The sequence below is a fragment of the Photinus pyralis genome, unplaced genomic scaffold (assembly GCF_008802855.1).
Source record: "Photinus pyralis isolate 1611_PpyrPB1 unplaced genomic scaffold, Ppyr1.3 Ppyr1.4_LG2, whole genome shotgun sequence".
Lineage (NCBI taxonomy): Eukaryota > Metazoa > Arthropoda > Insecta > Coleoptera > Lampyridae > Photinus > Photinus pyralis.
In genome coordinates this window covers 25633377-25648577 of record NW_022170403.1, presented here as the reverse complement: position 1 = coordinate 25648577, position 15201 = coordinate 25633377, and the positions used below count along the sequence as shown (strand labels likewise).

Sequence of the window (15201 nt, the reverse complement as noted above, 5' to 3'; positions counted from 1 at the left end):
CTTGATCATTGAGATAATGCTCTTAGTCTTTTTCCCAACGATCTTGGTGCATAAATAACGATTTTGACATGGTTTGATCAAAATCCACGTGGTCGCCAAAGATGCATCAAATTCATATCTTGGGCATTGAAATAAAGCCCCTAGTCTTTTTCCCAACGATCTTGGTGCATAAATAACGATTTTGACATATTTTGATCAAAATTCATGTGACCTCAAACTCGATACATGACCTAGGGAATGAAATATTTTGATTCCTATTATATTGAGCGCGCAGTTTTTCCTGTTCCCGATTCGCTCAAAATCCTACAACTTTTCTTTCTGTTGAACCAGCTTCCCGAAAATCAATAGCGCCCGTCCTTAATGTCCAAAGTACCGGTACACCAAATTTCAACACAATCGGTCACTTTTAAAAAGAGTTGTAGCGCACACGAACAGACAGACGGACGGCAGACGGACGGACGGACGACAACACAAAACTATAAAGGATTTGAGGATCGTTAATAAATTGACAGCAGAAATAATAGGATATACAATGAAAACAGAAACTACAACAATGCTCTTGTGAGTAAAACCTTCCTTTTCTCCCAGAGAAATGCCACCAACTTAAAAAAAGTTTGTTTGTACGAAAGTACTTATGATCTTTCATCGTTGACAAGATTCAATTGATATAGCGTGAGTCGCTTATATAATGGCACCCTGTAATCAATATACAATGTGCTACGCCCAATTCGTTATCAATAAACAGAAAAGGGCTATTAGTTAACCGTCCCGGATGATCATTATGCAATTTAGCATTCGAATAGCAGCTTGAAATATTTAAAAATCCACCTTAATTTACTCCCGTTTTATGTTATTATTTATTGACACTTAATCATATTGCCAATACAGGGTAACTGTGTGTCGATTTAGTTCTTTATTTATGGCTAATGATTATTTTATACTAATTGATTCTCATTAATTTCCATTCTATTTATTCATTTTATTTTCAAGTGGGCCTACAATCATTGGATAGTTATAAATTCAATGCTACAATGCTTCCATGCTCGAATTCGACCAAGAGACACAACATAATTTACTTTTTAGCGCATTTTACAACGAAATTGGGTGCGCTACTGCAGCAACTGTCTCTGTCCGTCCGTCCGAAGCCTTTAACTACTCCTATAGTGTTCAATATACATAGCGATCAAAAATGAGTGACCGTCGAGTCACCTTTGAAATTTTTGTTTACATGGGAATTCGTATTTAACTCGATCGCGATCAAAATATTAATCATTCTCATGTAGCATCAAGTCAGTATTGTTGATTTTGAGATTTTGAAAGATTTTTTGAAATTCAGGACATGTACGTACAGGGCTGAAAAGAAAAGCAGCCAAACGTGAAAAATTAAAAAAAAAATTGAATAACTTGTGCTACGGGGGTTCCTTCTGGATTTGAAGATTACCATCGGTTCCGCCCGGCAAGGCAAACCGTCTTCTTCTTAGGCTGCTCAATCGATAAAAATAAATGCTCCGGCTAACTCAAATCGGTGGGCTTTTAACTCTTTTGAAACTGCGTAACAAACCTTAACCTGCCGCCTACCAGTCTCCTGCCTCAACTCCTACTCCTCCCTTTCCTTCCCCTCGTTCTTCGTTAAAGACAGGCACATTGAAACCAAATAGATAATATATTGAAATGAGATTAGCGATACAAACAACTTACAGGGATCTAGCAGTTCTTCTCTTCTCCTTGTAAAAACACTAGCTTAACAATGACAACTAAACTAAATAAAAAAATCCTAACAGGTGAGACTAATTTACTCAAGGGGTGGCCATCCTCTACAGTTTGAAAATTGCAACAACAGGTAATCGGTTTTTAATCCAGCATGGGCTGGGACTTATTTAAATAAACCCAAAAATTTATCCTACTCTTTGGTAATCGTTCATTGGACTTTAATAAACAATCAACTCAAAAATTTTTTTTCTATAGCTTAATTACCAAAAAGTGGAATTTTACAGAACGTTACAAATTTAATTAGACTAACCTTTACAACATTTGTACAGCCGATCTTGTGAACTGCTCTTTCCTCTGGTACAGGGTGGATGGGATGAAACCTGACACTTAGGTCTCTGTGACTTCCTAGGGGGTGGCTTGAATTTAACACACGGAAACAAAAATCCACGGTGCATATCCTTCCTCGGAACGAAAGCAAAGTTTAGTGTTTGAACGGAAACTTAGTCCAGGAAATCCTTCGCGTGGCGAGTGGGAGACGGCTAGTTGCCAAAGTTTCTACACAGCACGTGTATTAAATTTTATTTTATTAGTTTATTAGCTTTGACCGCCTGCGGGAGACGGATTTTTGAGTTAGCGGTACGGCAGAACACAAACTTTTATGATCACTATCCGACGGTAAACCGCGATGGTTCGACGTATTATTTCACCAGCTCTTCTTGGGGCAAATATCTCTCCGAAACGCAGCGCTCCTTCGACAAATGACCGTACGGCACTAGTAGGAAATTCCACCTGGGGCGGATCCCGAAATTCTGCGCCTTGAGGACTAGGGCAGCACTTTGACTTATATATCCTCGAGAAATCACAACGTATCCTAACGCGATTCACTGCATCCAAAGTAAACTGGGGTGAAGCTCAAGGGTTCGCCAAAATATCACCTGATTGGAACCTGGGTCTTCTTCGCCAAAAAATCAACGCGAAAAGAAAATAACACTTCGAAACGGGTGCAAAAAGCACGCAACTGCGAGCAACCGAAATAAGCCGGTGGCTCAAACCGCCAAGTGTACCAAAACGATCGCTCAAGGTACGTGTTGACCGCTTGACGTACTAAACGCGAGTCTCCCCAAAACGATCGCTCAAGGTACGTGTCGACCCCTCAACGTACTAACCGCGAGTCTCCCCAAAAACGATCCCCTTCTTCAGAATTGAAATGAAAAAACCACACCCAAATTACCATAAAACAAAAATGGCTCCCGCTAGAAATTCTCCCATTGGTTCAGATAAAGAAGACTTAACCCACTCTAACTTCGTCGTCAACCTCAAGGAACTGCTGACTAAACTGATCTCACGGTTTTCTGCTGATGACGTGAAAACTCCTTATCTCTTGACGGCTCGGTGCTACATCCGCTCCTATTCTCGGTCCAGACGGCGCCAAAGTTGATAAACGAACGACAAAAAACTCGCATTACTCATGATGACGTCAATCAGCTTTGCACTCTTCCCACGACGAAATTAAATCTGAGCGAAATTAAATCTATCGGACCATAGTCTTGAGCGAACCGAAATGCCCAAACACAAAATTTCTAACCGGAACAAATGATGAAATATACAGGGTGACCTTCACTATCATGACAAGAAATTTCGAAATTTTTAATGAAATTTGGCGCGAAATCAAACCACTCGTTACACTTGAAAACATTTGATGCTGGGTATAGGGTATCAAGCGACGTAGACTTTCATGTAAATTTCTAAAATTCAATAAAATAGGTACAGGGTGTGCTATTTGAAATTAAACAGTTGTTATCCGGTATAGCCGGAAGTGAAACGATCATGATAAGTAATATTATCTTTCGATAGATCATGAAAAACTACCTATATATACCTACTATAGTATCACTGACTTGTCCTCAAATTTATAACAAACGACTGCTAAACACTACTCATCAATTCGGGGTCGACATTGGAACTTCCATTACACACGATTCGGTTGGTTTATATAGTCAGCATATCACATTTCATAGAAAGAACGCGTCGCATTTGCTTTCGTTCCTTATCGCCGGTGACTAATATTTCATAGACTTATGGCGCGTTGTTGCTCGTGCTCTGTATCTATCTATTGTTTTATGCATCAAACAAAATAAAATGCATCATTGTCGCAAACTAAAGCTATTGTCGTACTTTCAATTAATTCAGCAAAGTCACCATCAGGTTCGGTAAACAATTTCAAACGCATTAAAAGCATGTGTGTGTGGTTCAAAGTTGTTAAATTCTTTTTCTGAGGCCACATGTATTTTGATCAAAACATGTCAAAATCGTTATTGATGCACCAAGATCGTCGGGAAACGGACTAAGAGCATTATCTCAATACCCAGGATATGAATTTGGTGCATTTTTGTTGACCATATGGATTTTGATTAAAACTAGTCAAAATCGTTATTCTTGCACAAAGATCATGAGCATTATCTCAATGCCCGTGACATAAATTTGAGGCGTTTTGTTGACTTTTGTATGTTGCAAGATTAAAATAAATGGTCGTTACAATAGTGACTTGAGTATTGAGGATCCTTCAATATTCCAATGTATCAAATTATGTAGTGATATATCGAAAGAATGAAACTTTTTAATATATCCATTAGCAAATAAGCAAACATTATTGACGATATTTATTAATCACCTATCAGAAAGATTCGAAAATATTCACTTAAATTAGAAATGTATAGGTACGGTTTCCATATTTGAAAATTGAAGGCGTCCTTCTGGTTTTAATAAGTGTAATTTTACCTATCGACAATACAGTTAATCTACTAAATAATATAAAGTACGAAAATGAACGCTATGGGGTACCTAGGTAGGAAACAGTTTAATATTTGAATGCCTAATTTCTATTCAGCGTTTTTATTTCGAAACGTAATAGGGGCGTATCTATAATGCGTTTCATATTGACAGCTAATGTTAGTTATAAGCGGATAAATCGTCGAATATGACTAGCCATAATAAGATTAAGTATTTTCGTAGAGAGAGGCTGTTTTTTAAGATCGGCGGTATTTCATTAGAGGCGCACGAAAGCTTGCTGTACAAAATATACTCCAGGATAATTATGCTATTCGTTTTCATTATATACCCTGTAATGAATTTTGCCGATCTATTTAGCAGGAAAATGCACAATCATTTATTTCACTCTATCGACATTGAAATGGTTTCTAAAAAAACCAAAACAAATGCGATCTAAGTCACCTTGTATTAAAATTTTTAAATTTTAATACAAGGTTTAAATTGTGCAAAAAATAACAAATAACTTTAAACAGACAACATTTATTTCAATAAATGCTCGAATTGCCTTCCGCCTGCTTCCATGCAATAATAAAGATTTGCTTCAAAATGCTGCCGTACATATTGCAAGATTTCAGGGGTAATCGCTCGAAATTGTTGAGTTATACCATAGTGTATTCTATTCCTTACACTATGGTTATACGTGCTCGCAACCCTTGTAATGTTCCGGGCGGAGTAGCATAAACTTTATTCTTTAAATATCCCCACAAGAAGTAATCTAAAGGACTTAAATCAGGGAAAAAAATGCGAATATCTCCGAAACGAATCAATAGAATTTAAAAAGCAAAGCAGATTAGTAATCACGATTAAATTGGCTTTCAAATAATGTGCCATTTGCCATAGGATTCCATTTAAAATTTTAGGGGTGAAGACTTGGGTTCATGATTTGTATTCCAAAAGTTGCCTCCCTCTAATAAAAAATTGACGTGTTGGAGGATTTTTCGAAATTTCTAAATTTAATACCCTAAAAGCCCTCTGTATACTTCTCGTTGGGCCACTCTGTATAAAAAAAAAGATAAGGTATGGGATGAATTGGCCATGATACTGGACAAACCTGGTGAAGGTAAGTGTATTTGTTTATAGTTTTAGTACATTGTTAGGCATTAAAAAAAGAAACAAATCTATGCCGTACTTCAAATGCGATATTTGTTCCTCGGCGAACATCCACGGGAAAATTCTCGAAAGCACCCAAAACGACAGGCTGCTTGTCATCCAACAAAGCCATATACTGATTTTCTCCAGCTTTTGAACGAAGATAATTGTGCAATACGACGATCGCTTTCACGATACAGATGGTGTTAAGCACCTGTAGTTCTATTGGCCTCTGGAGTATTCGCCATTTTTGTGCCATTATGCCAAAAGCGTTCTCAACTACACGCCGTCCTCTACATAACCTCTTATTAAATTTTTCTTTCCGTTCATCCGTTCTGGATTGTCTGTGAGGAAAAGGGCGCATAAGATATGGTCGCAGGGGGAATGTTGTCCATTAAAGTCAACCATACGCTCAACAATCAATTGGCAGTCTGGGTAAAAAAACATCTGATCTCGCGGATTGAACGCCCTAGTGTGCGGCCTCACGTTCGCCACCGCTACCGCTACCGCGACCGCGTAGGTACCACTTTTTTTTGTGAAACTTTTAATACCACAAACAGAATCAATCTAGCTATTTTTGTTTCTAAGATGCAGGGTGAAAACGAAAAGTTTGACTGTTTTGGGATGCTATCATATATACAGAGTGGCCCAACGAGAAGTATACAGAGGGCTTTTAGGGTATTAAATTTAGAAATTTCGAAAAATCCTCGAACACGTCAATTTTGTATTCGAGGGGGACAACTTTTGGAATACAAATCACGAACCCAAGCCTTCACCCCTCTACCATTCCTCTACGTAGGGAGCTTAACCCCTAAAATTTTAAATGGAATCCTATGGCAAATGGCACATTAATTGAAAGCCAGTTTAATCGTGATTACTAATCTGCTTTGCTTTTTAAATTCTATTTATTCGGGGCAGGGAGGGACACATGCCCCCGGGCGCAACGTTAGGGGGCGCCAAAATGAGTATTAAAAACGTGATTGACTAGTTTGCGACAGTCAAATCAAGGAGGATCAATTTGTTGTAGATTTATGTCTATGCCAGTCATGTATAATTATTAATTAGAACAGTATTTTTTTCCCAAATAAACGGTTTACAATCGTATTGAGAATTATTAGTCTGTATTCTATTTCATTACAATACCAGATGCTTCGAAAATGAACCATATAAACCGTATAATCTCAAAATTTTCTTGGGGGTTCAGTGTGCCCCCAAATTCTGTCGGTCCGACAAGGGGCACAGACTTTGTGTCGTGTCCCCGGGCGCAGATGACTCTAGCTACGCCACTGCATATCTAAGTGATTAATTAATTGACGTTTGTTAATTTAAACTTTGATCGTCTCATCGTGTTTCATCGGACAACTTCGGACAGACTTGTTTACCCTGGAGCTTACATGCCCAGGCGATGTCCTTGACCATATTTTATTTCCAATTAGCAGTCCATGTGCTGCTTAGACTATACAGTACATGGACTGCTATTTGCAACTAAAATATAGTGAAGGACATCGCTTGGGTATGGTAGTTTCAAGGTAAACGAATCTCTCTGAAGTTGTCCGATCAGACACGATTTGAGACTATCAAAGTTTAATTTAACAGACGTCAGTTAATTAATCGCTTATAGAAATGCCATAAAAGCAAACCTATTCTTATTTGTGCAAAGCTTCCCGTACTACTCGGTTGCTATAGAAGCTGCTCTGTACGCGATCCAAGTGGTGTTTACTCGACTTTAATTTACCCTGCACATGATACGTGATCTTAGACCATATAGTAGGTACATGGATAAAAGATAATCAAGGTAATTAAAGCTTCCCGTACTACGCGGTTACCATAAAAGCTACTCTTTACGCAATACGAGTGGTGTTCATACGACTTTAGTTTACCCTGAGATTCACATACCCACGACTACAGTGCCCTCTATCCGTGACCACCCATTTTGTATTGAAAGCATAGGGCTAATAGCACTCCATGTACTATATGGTCTAAGTACGTGATTCACGGATGCGTTGTTACCACGTGACCGTTAAAAACCAATGAGTTATGAGATTATTGAGATTGAACGATCTTCATTGGTTTTTAACGGTCACGTGGTAACAACGCGTCCGTGAACCACGTTTCATGTGGATCCGGCTTGAGATTCACATACTCTTACCCACAACACAATTACAGTGCCCGGTGCCCCCTATCCGTGACAACCTGTTTCATGTATCGACAATACAGTTGATCTCCTAAATAATACAAAATACGACAATGAACGCCATGGAGTAGGTAGGGAACATGTTAATATTTGAACGGCTAATTTCTGTTCAGCATTTTCATTTCCAAACGTAATAGGGGTGCATCTATATTACATTGCATATTGACAACGAATCGTACCTATACTGTATTCATTTTAAAAAGGTAGAAAGCATAGGGAAGCTTCACTGGAATTGGTTAAAACACAAGTCAGTATTACGCTGAAAAATAAAACGCGTGACGAATTTACTAAGCTGGTAGTTTCTGTTCCCAACTAAAGTGTCGAAATGTCATTAGAGGTTAATGCCAAAGATCCAAGCGTGAAATCGTTTGATTTATTTCTGTTCCCAGTGCTGCATATTTCTACTTTACAATAATTTGGTGCCGTTTTATATTTTTCCTGTGTGTGCTTATCTTCAAACACAGCGCCATCTACTATCTTCATATAACGAATGCGGACAGTTATAACTTATAAGTGGATAAACCGTCGAGGATGGCTGATCAGAATAAGATTAAGTATTTTCGTAGAGAGAGGCTGTTTTTTAAGATCGGCGGTATTTCTTTAGATGCACAAGAAAGTTTGCCGTACAAAATATACTCCAGGATAGTTCTGTTATTCGTTTTTATTGTATACCCTGTAATGATTTTTGCCGATTTATTTAGCAGAGACTTTAATGAATCTCTTAAGGAATGGTTTTATGGACTAGTAACTTTGATGGGTAAGTTTCATGTCTGTCACGAGATTGTTTTGCTTCTGAAGGAGCACCTCTATTTATCACTTTTACTGATGTGAAGTAGGCAATTAAGAGAAGAAAATTGAAGTTATGTTGTATCATCACATTTTAAACAATTTGGAAAGTACCTACTCGATGTGTCGAGCTACTTAAGAGCGTTTTTGTGCGACGGATCGAGGTTTTATTAGCAAACTCACTTTATGCTACAGTTTCATTATGAGGGAAACGTTTTGTGCTAAAATATAATATGCATGCAAAGATTGCGACACAAAGCTTCAAACCCGAGCATGCTACAATGAATTCCTTCGACAGTTATACCAGAGAGTTTACTCTTGGGTTATACTTAAAAAACCTTTGCAGCCGACTGACCGATAAATTAAGTTTCACTTTCAGTTTCTTGTAGCTCTACAAACAACGAACTTATGCTCGAAAAACCGAAAAATGTCATTTTAAAAAATGAGCTGGCGTTCATTTATTTTCAAAGATATCAAAAAATAGTTTTTAGGCTATCATCACAAAAACGTTGATTTTGTGGTCGCTTTTGCGGCCATAAAGTTTCACTTTATTGTACGCTTCTGTCAAACTTTACTTTATTGTACACATCTGTCAAACTGTACTTATTTGAAACTGATGTGTAAGAAACAGTAATCTGTTTGATACAAAGCGTCTATCTGGTGTGGCCCCATGAAGGATTGGACCATCCACGTTCGTTTTTTCTCATTTTCGGACTTGTAGAAATGTTTCACACTATTTTGCGTAATCACAATGTTCACATTTAAAATTATAGTTTGACATTTCAATCTTTGCTGCTTGCACACCTTTTTGAAGTGTAGAACCAAAACAAGAGGAAGATGTTATTGCTTACATTATTATACGAAGAATCACCAGCAATTAACCGAGAATACAAAGTAGCTACCTAGGTATACACCCCATCAAAGTAGGTAATCAGGTTTCTAATAATTGTAGGTACAGCATGTTAACTATAAGGTCTTGGAAGCCACAGTAACGATGGACCTATTGCATTTGACCTTATTAAAATCTTGTGCAACGGAGGAAGTTGCGATTGTACTTTTACTCTCAAACGCCTGCTCTTAGATCATATATGACTTAGGGTCGTAACGCTTACAGCTTCCAAAATTTCATTTGGGGTATCTGAACTGTCGCTATCACCCATTTTTATACGCACAAAACACACGCAAGGATGCTAATTATAATTACATACGACAGAAAATGCTTTGTTTTTAATAGTCAAAAAAAATATGTTTATGGGCAAATTTTTGAATTCTTTTTTGATGATCGCCTAAAAAATGTTGTGTGCACCTTGGCCAAAAGTGATTTGTTAGGCCTCATCTGAATTGCGGCCTCGGCTACCGCCTCGGCCGCAAACAGCAGCTTCGGCCAAAAAAGATCACTTTTACGGCCTTGGTACACAAATAACTATTTTATTCACGATCATATTGTAATCAGTCTCATAATTGTCATTTTGAAGGATAAAGAAGTTGTGTTTTACAACACTTATTTTTCCAGGAGGGAGGAAAGTAGATTCTCGAGGTTAGTAATGTTCGATTCGAGGTTAGTAATATTTCATTACCTACCTCGATTTAGTTGCTAATATCCTAATGGATGGCGCTCTCATCGTAACTGTCTGACACAGATGACAGCTGATTTAGATGCAAATTGTTCAAAACCGCATTTTAAAAACAATTCTTATTCTTATAATGAGTAATATGGATTATTTTAAGCTCTGTGCTTTTTTTTTGTAAATTGCAAATGAACGACCAAACGCGAAAATATGAAATAAGTAAATGCGGACCGAAGTAAACACAAGTAGGAGTTGTGATTAACTTTAGCCAGATTACGGAGATGATGGTTTGTTTCACGTAACCTAAAACTAAACGAGCGCGGTGCTAAATGGTTAAGTAAAAACAAAAGCAAAAAGAAACCGTTAATTATTGAAGGATCGGTAAGTGTATAAAACTCGAACTTGAGTTTAATGAAATTGATTGTTACTTTAGAGAGCCCATTACTGTTTAAATTTCTGGGTGGAAAAGTTCAATTCTTGTCCATAAGACATGGAAACATTGGGTTGCGCTTGCGACCCATGAGAAGAGCAAGGGATGGCAATTTATGGCATCATAATGTTGCATATCGGAGACGTCGTAGCACTACCTGAAGAGGATACTGCCATACTTTGTTATTTTCGCGTGCCCGTAAAGCGAATGAGCCACTGAATGGGCGACGAAACCTTCTGCTATTGCAGCCGATCTACAGCCACCGAACTGTTTTAAGTTGAAGAACTCCACCAGCACTTGCTAATATTGTAGCGATGAGATGCCAAAAACAATGTCCGGTAATTAAACGTAGGTAATTTGTCACATTTTAGAAATAGATAATGCTATTTTTTAGGGCTATCGTATTGGAACAGGTGTTTAGTGACTACCTGATTGGATCTGGAGAATAAATCTTTCGTTATTGACATCTACACAGATTATAATACTAATATTGTAACCCAGTCTAAATCTGTAATCATAAAAGATCGCTGTAGGTACATTTTAGAATAATAAAACTGACATGGTCATTAGGCATTACCTAGGTTTGAATGTGGATCACAACATTTGGTCATTCATAATGTGGATGATTTCTTTACCTTTACCTCATTAAAATAAGCAAGTAAAACATGAAGTTTTACCTATACCCTTTCCTGCCCACCATTGTTCATTCTCTTCAAAAATTCATTCGGGGAGTAAATTTTTTACTATACTCAATTTCCCTTATTTGAGGGGATGTACATTGAAATTCTTTAGTATGGGCCATTTTTTAACCTGCATGTTAAATTAATATGAATATTAATTAGGTAAATTTCCAAATCTGCATTACCGACAACATTTTATGTAGGGCAGTCATATTGCAGATGGCGCATAAGATGAATATACCTTTGAATATACTACGTATAAATTTAGTGAATTATTTTGTTTTTGATAATGGAATGATTATAATGATGATCGTGAATAAAATCGTATACGAACCTCGACGAAAGGTTATTTTTCTTAGAATATAATCACCCTCGGCGCTGCGCGCCTCGGGTGATTAAAATTCTTCGAAAAATAACCTACTTTCGCACTCGGTGCGTAATATACTATAACAAACCCTTAGTAGCTTTTTCATGGTGCTATAATAAAATTTTTATCACTTGTGAGTTTCGAGTAAATTACATCAACTTTCTTATTTCTTATAGATAACATATTGGATTTTTATGTCTTTCGATAAAGAAAAAATTACAAAATCAGCGATACTAAACACTTCATATTTCAATTGGGAATCAACCTTGCATTTTTGCCTCCAATTTCTTACGGCAATAATTCCATGGCTGATGTGATCGAGGACGTGATTGCAACCAAATTCATTCGTTTATTGTTCGTATCGACACGACCATGGAATTATTGCCATAAGAAATACATTGTAAACTTCGAGGCAAAAATACAAGATTAATTCCCAAATGAAATACAAACTGTTTAGTATCGTTGATTTTGTAATTGTTTTATCTATCGGATGACAAAGAAATCCAATATGACGTCCATAAGAACTAAGAAAGTTGATACTAAACTCGTAAGTAATAACAATTTTATTTTAGCACCATCAAAAAGCTGGGAAAGAAGCACTAAAGGTAAGTTCATAGCTCTCCGTTCATACGTTTCCGTTTATCCGTTAGCCAATCAGAAGACAGCAAATTTTTAAATCGTACGTCGTCCGTTTACGACGGAAAAGTTGGTTGAAGTTGAACATTTACGTTTCCGTTGGTCCGTTTTTAACAAGAGTGAGGTTATGTTTGGTATGTTAACAGCGTTCGCCTATTCGTTCTTCACGGTAATAATCAGATAGCAATGTGTTCTTACTTTCGTACCATTTTCACATACTGAAAATCACGAAGGGTACAGTACAAAATAAAATTTAGGTTATGGTTATACTTGCAAATGTACAATGTGGACGGATTGCTATGAACCTTAACAAAACGTACTATCCGTTTGACGGATCAACGCAACGGATGAACGGAGAGCTATGAACCCACCTTTAGAGTTTGTTAAAAGTATTTTTTGACATCTTTGAAAATAAAGGAACGCCAGCGCATTTTCGAAGATTACAATTTTCCGTTTTTGGGTCGTAACTTTGCTATTTGTAGAGCTACAAGAAATTATGAATAGGATAATTAATTATCAAATTCTGCGATTCTTTGCCTATTTAAGCGACTTTGCATCTCTTACGGTTTACGAGATCCCCATACTAAACACCGGAAAAACTCACCCCGTATAAGCGCTAAAAATCATTACTAAAAATGAAGAATTAAAGGAGATTTTGTTAATTTGTGATACTTCAAAACTGCTGTTTGCGCAGGCAGGGTTAAAAACAAATTTTCTGCGTCAAAAAAGAAAAATTTCGAAGTTTCAATGTGTATATCATGGTACAATAAGGTGTATATCAAAACTTATTATAACTGTTTAGTTTAGTTGATTTATTTTTGTGTCATAATCATTGAAATAAAAATGTCATAATGAATGTATCCCAAATTGCATGGATATTTTTATTACTATGGAAGATATACAAAATTTAATATGAAAGTGTCTCATGTTATCAATACCTAAATCAAAAATTCAATTAAAATAAATGTATGTACATTCATTAAAAAAAGCTCATCTTAAACTTTGCATCATAACTTTTCTGATATATTTAATTTGTGGGAACTGGGCGCTTTTCACTTTTCATTTAAATAACTGAATATTGCGACCCCAATTTTCAAATTTTCTAAACGGAGTTTCAGAAGACAAAACTGCAAACCTTTGCCCACTTAGCCGAATCTTCACTATGCTAATTAACAAAGTTACCTATGCATTCCCACTGGATTTGCGAAATCACTATATAAAATCTGTATTTATTTAAAAAAAATCAATGCACTATGTGCCTTTCAGATTGTACAATTTTAATTAACATTTTCTGCATTCGGAAAAGCTATCAGAGGGCGTTAATGGCGTTTGAGAGGTCGTCGTTTCATGCGAACAAATCTCGTGGAAGATATGACGAAGAAAAGAAGATGCTGCAGGATTGGTTAGCGATATCCACGCGACTCGTGAGAGGGGCAAGCATAATGTTTGACGATAATCAGCAGGTTAATGTTCTAGAGCTACACCTTTGTTATACTAGTCTTAGTAATTTGTGGCAGTCAAATCTTGTTCAGCATCGTCTGGCGTATCATAAAGTCGGATCCTAACGATTGGCTGTTGCCTTTAGGCACCATGAGTTCAATTAACATTCATGTCAGTCCAAATTTCGAAGCTTTGTGGCTCTACCAAAGTGCGGCTGTGATAATCGTCTGCTTTGATGTAGTTGCAATTTTTATGGTTATTGTTGGAAGCTTGACTTTTCTAACTGTTCAATTTAAAATGCTTCAAAGTTACCTAGACAACATAATTAAACTTGCCAAGGAAGAAATGGAGCAAGTAAGGGAATCGTATTTTGAAGCTGTCACCTTCATTAACTTTTAGGATATGTCCAATGCTCACGAGTGTCCATCTTGGATATATTTAAACAAACGTCTAACTGATGCCATTAAGTATCATTTAGATATTATCGACACAGGGAAAGAGATTGAAAACATTCTTCATGGTGTATTTTTCTTATTTTTTATATTCACCTTAAGTTTCTTGTGCATTGATATTTATAGAGCATCACTGGTACTTAGGTTACTCAAATCTAAAAACCCACTACGAATATTTGATTTTTAGTTAAGCACAGCTGACATGGAACTACCGGTAATAATGATGGAATCACTAACAGTATTTTTTCCTATTCTGATTATTTGTTATTACGGTGAAGAGTTGGCGTACCATAGCGAGCAGGTGGGAGTAGTAGCTTACCAGATGGATTTTGTCGGTACGGATCTGCGATTTCAAAGAAGCTTAATTTTATTAATCGAAAGAAGTCAAGAAGCTTTAAGAATCAAAGCCGGTCGTATGATCGGGGCATCGATGGCCACGGCTCTTTGGGTAAGATTTTGAGTATTTTTTGCTAATAATTTCTAGAGAAGTTTGTAGATGATCCGTACCACGTACTCTGCATACATGATGCTTAGAACCGTCAACACAAAATGAAGATCTTGTAGTATATTATGCTCGCTTGTATGACCGCACTCCCCATTCTATTAGGTTGTTCAGAGACTAGACACCACTATTAATGTTTTTAGAAACATTTGTACCTATAGTTACGAGTAGATGCATACCTACTCAGATATGTGTTATTTCTATATTGTAATAAAAAAAAGTTGCACACCTGTTTTTTGTGTTATTTATATCCATATCATTGGGTGAAACAACTCCACCTTTACAAACTCGGTTACATACAGGGTTGTGTCTTCAAATGCCCTTACTTAAGAGAGGCTGTTTTTTAAGATCGGCGGTATTTCTTTAGAAGCACACGAAAGTTTGCTGTACAAAATATACTCCAGAATAATTATCCTATTCGTTTTCATAGGATATCCTGTAATGATTTTTACCGATCTACTTAGTAGGGACTTTAATGAATCCCTTAAGGAATGGTTTTATGGACTAATAATTTTGAT

General features: G+C 36.8%; 2 protein-coding genes across 2 annotated transcripts; both read left to right on the top strand.

Annotated features, from left to right (window-relative positions):
- The first annotated feature begins 8322 nt into the window (after positions 1-8322).
- Positions 8323-13856, top strand: LOC116164458. The gene is made up of 2 exons (XM_031478648.1): positions 8323-8579; positions 13556-13856. Exons 1-2 carry the CDS (start codon positions 8354-8356, stop codon positions 13852-13854), a joined length of 525 nt encoding a protein of 174 aa, XP_031334508.1. The 5' UTR covers positions 8323-8353; the 3' UTR covers positions 13855-13856.
- Positions 13844-14734, top strand: LOC116163902 (odorant receptor 4-like). Its single transcript, XM_031478033.1, has 4 exons — positions 13844-14083; positions 14129-14317; positions 14369-14629; positions 14678-14734. The coding sequence occupies exons 1-4, from the start codon at positions 13880-13882 to the stop codon at positions 14732-14734; spliced, it is 711 nt and encodes a 236-aa protein (XP_031333893.1). The 5' UTR covers positions 13844-13879.
- The last annotated feature ends 467 nt before the right edge of the window (positions 14735-15201 follow it).

Bases quoted from the DNA above. Each gene is read 5' to 3' on its own strand.
- LOC116163902 (XM_031478033.1), top strand. From the start codon at position 13,880: ATGAGTTCAATTAACATTCATGTCAGTCCAAATTTCGAAGCTTTGTGG. The intron at 14,084-14,128 runs GTAAGGGAATCG...ATTAACTTTTAG, and splicing joins CCAAGGAAGAAATGGAGCAA to GATATGTCCAATGCTCACGA. The intron at 14,318-14,368 runs GTACTTAGGTTA...TTTGATTTTTAG, and splicing joins ATATTTATAGAGCATCACTG to TTAAGCACAGCTGACATGGA.
- LOC116164458 (XM_031478648.1), top strand. From the start codon at position 8,354: ATGGCTGATCAGAATAAGATTAAGTATTTTCGTAGAGAGAGGCTGTTT. The intron at 8,580-13,555 runs GTAAGTTTCATG...TGTGCCTTTCAG, and splicing joins TGGACTAGTAACTTTGATGG to ATTGTACAATTTTAATTAAC.